Source organism: Phycodurus eques, chromosome 1 (assembly GCF_024500275.1).
Source record: "Phycodurus eques isolate BA_2022a chromosome 1, UOR_Pequ_1.1, whole genome shotgun sequence".
NCBI classification, from domain to species: domain Eukaryota; kingdom Metazoa; phylum Chordata; class Actinopteri; order Syngnathiformes; family Syngnathidae; genus Phycodurus; species Phycodurus eques.
In genome coordinates this window covers 37,578,545-37,581,436 of record NC_084525.1, presented here as the reverse complement: position 1 = coordinate 37,581,436, position 2,892 = coordinate 37,578,545, and the positions used below count along the sequence as shown (strand labels likewise).

At 45.5% G+C, this 2,892-nt stretch overlaps 1 protein-coding gene across 1 annotated transcript; it reads left to right on the top strand.

Annotated features, from left to right (window-relative positions):
- Window positions 1-231: 231 nt before the first annotated feature.
- Window positions 232-2,495, top strand: c1ql2 (complement component 1, q subcomponent-like 2). Its single transcript, XM_061705918.1, has 2 exons — window positions 232-1,009; window positions 1,392-2,495. The coding sequence occupies exons 1-2, from the start codon at window positions 419-421 to the stop codon at window positions 1,569-1,571; spliced, it is 771 nt and encodes a 256-aa protein (XP_061561902.1). The 5' UTR covers window positions 232-418; the 3' UTR covers window positions 1,572-2,495.
- Window positions 2,496-2,892: the final 397 nt, after the last annotated feature.

The window sequence follows — 2,892 nt, the reverse complement described above, 5'->3', positions numbered from 1 at the left end:
AGATGCACAGGCTTACAGTTGGATTTATTTTCTAACTAATAGTCGTTTTACTTGATACATTTGTCTTTCTCATTCGTTTATATACCACTGGTGGTCTACGTCGAGCTGTGCTTGTGTTTTAATTTGTAGGGCGAAGCTCGTGTCTTTTTGTTTTCCGGTGTGGTCTTGGGCACTTTGTGACACTCGGACGCAGCTGGGCTGGGCGCATCTGTCGCGCGCAAAGCCTCCATCCTGACGGATCCGAAGTCGCTCTCTCCGCCGCTCGACTCACTTCATCTTTTGATTCTGTCTTTGTAAAAGTCCTTCAACCTCTTTCACCATTCCCCCCCATCGAGGCTCCGCTGATTTTCTGTCGTCCCTCGGCCTCCGACCCGCGCGGAGGAAGTGGTCACTGTTGCTTGCAGTCACCGCTGTCGTGATGGTTCTGCTGGCTCTGGCCATCGCGGTGCCGCTTCTCCTCCTGCGCCCCTCGGAGACCTCCGCTCATTACTACGAGATGATGGGCACCTGTCGAATGGTATGCGACCCGTACAGCGCCAAACCTGGAGGAGGGGAGGAGACCCAGACCGTCAACGGCATCGCACCGCTACCACCGATGGCGCAAGGCAGCCGCGGGGTACCGGGGAGACCGGGAAAACCGGGACTCAGGGGTCCACCGGGAGAACCAGGTCCCCCGGGCCCCAGGGGGCCGCCGGGGGAGCGAGGCGGCAGCAAACTCGCTTTCCCCGCTTTGAGCGAAGCAGCCGGGGGAGAGCACGGCGAAACAGACCGGGCGAACTCGACAAACAGCGGCACCCGGGTCGCCTTTTACGTCGGCCTTAAGAACCCCCACGAGGGTTACGAGGTGCTCAAGTTTGACGACGTGATTACAAACTTGGGGCACCTCTACGATCCGAGCACCGGGAAATTCACCTGCCACGTGTCCGGGATCTACTACTTCACTTATCATGTGCTAATGCGTGGAGGAGACGGAACCAGCATGTGGGCCGACTTGTGTAAGAACGGACAGGTAAGTTACAGTCATCAAATCAAATCAAATGACTGCATATTGTCAATGCAAAGACCACTCCACTCAACCAAAGCGCGCACTTTACGCACGAAAAGAACCAGCACCCACAGGCGTCAACAAAATCTTTTTCTAAAAATAAAAGGAGACACGCGTGGTAGTTAGTTTTGATCACAGGTAGCATGTGTGCACGCTCTTGTCAAGTGTTGTCTGACAATAATGTGGATTAAGGTGGGGAGAAGGCAGAGAAGCATTTAGGTCACTCTCCAAATGTTCTTTAAACCAAAAGAATAAATTTTTTTGAGATTTGTTTGTTTGTTATTATTAGCACAACGGTCCTTGTACAGACATGTTCTACTTTCAAATACTGTCCCCTTACTCCCAGGTCCGAGCCAGTGCCATAGCTCAAGATGCAGACCAAAATTATGACTACGCCAGCAACAGTGCCGTGCTGCACTTGGACTCTGGCGACGAGGTCTACGTGAAACTGGACGGTGGCAAAGCTCACGGTGGAAACAATAACAAGTACAGCACCTTCTCTGGCTTCATCTTATACCCTGACTAGGTCCAATTGTCAACAGGAGTTCTTTTCATGAAAGTACATGGTTACAATGTGTTTTTGTGTCCCTCAAAACACAAGCTGCTTATGTTCATGTTAATTGATGGAGAGCGTCCTCAGTGCAGAGGTGAAAATGATATTCTACTGAAAGGCTCTGAAGGATTAACAGTGCGTGATATTACTCGAAAGTCAAACATCAGTCGGATAAGCTTGTTCAATTTCGCTGTTGAGACCTGGCCCTATGTAGCTACATTTCACAAATTGATCTTCTTACACAATGACATGAAACAAGCCATCTAAATGCATCTATTTATTTGCAGCACCGTGAATAAACTCCTCACCAACGGACCAGGTCTTTTTCAATGCGATCACACAGACTCCCGTCACAAGTAGCACATGGACAGCTGCAAAAACCGATACATATTACATATATGTACATATCAAATATTAATATCTCTTCAGGTTTCATCTTCTGTTGCAATGATTTAGCACTACTTCTCATTGTGTTATATATAGTTGCAGGCCATAACTATAAGTGTAAAGCTAATCTTGTGAGATGAAAATATCCATAGTGGGTTTTTGTGTGTGTGTGTGTGTGTGTGTGTGTGTGTTTTTGTTTGTTTGTTTCTTCCAAACACAAGCACGGCATCAATATCCAAATTGGAACTAACACTTACCAAAGGCACAAACACACACGTCCATCCTTCTCCAATCATCCAAATTGCCAAGGGGAGCTGGACCCATCTGATCATACACAACAGGGTCAGCAAAGGACATGAGTGGAGTAAAAAAAAAAACTGTCAGATTTACAATCCAGAGGATAAAAACATCGAAATAGTTGTGTTTTGTTTTTTGGGGGACTGTTTGTATGTTTGTCTGTCTCTTGGTAAGCAAAATGGTTTTGCTGCGTTTGATGAAATACCCAATAAAGCAACCATTCATTTATTTATTTTTTCATATTATATCAATAAATATTGTTTAACAGAAAACTTGTCTTGTTTCAAGCCATTTTCCCTCAGCCAAGAATAAAAGCGAGTGATTGTAGATGTACATTATGTGGCAGATTTCCTGTGTGCGCAGCGATAACTATGGGCTGATGACATGTTGGTTTGAACCCGAACTGGGTCGAATATCATTTTGTTTTTATTGCTGGTGTCTTTGGACAAAGGTTAAATACGTGTGTGTGTGTGTGTGTGTGTGTGTGTATACATACTGTGTACATACAGTATATATTAGACCACTTTTTGTTTCTTCAGTTTCTTGTTCATTTTTTATTTTTATTTTTATTTAAAGAAAATGAAACAAGAGAGGTCCCAAAATCTTTTCC

Bases quoted from the DNA above. Each gene is read 5' to 3' on its own strand.
- c1ql2 (XM_061705918.1), top strand. From the start codon at position 419: ATGGTTCTGCTGGCTCTGGCCATCGCGGTGCCGCTTCTCCTCCTGCGC. The intron at 1,010-1,391 runs GTAAGTTACAGT...CCTTACTCCCAG, and splicing joins ACTTGTGTAAGAACGGACAG to GTCCGAGCCAGTGCCATAGC.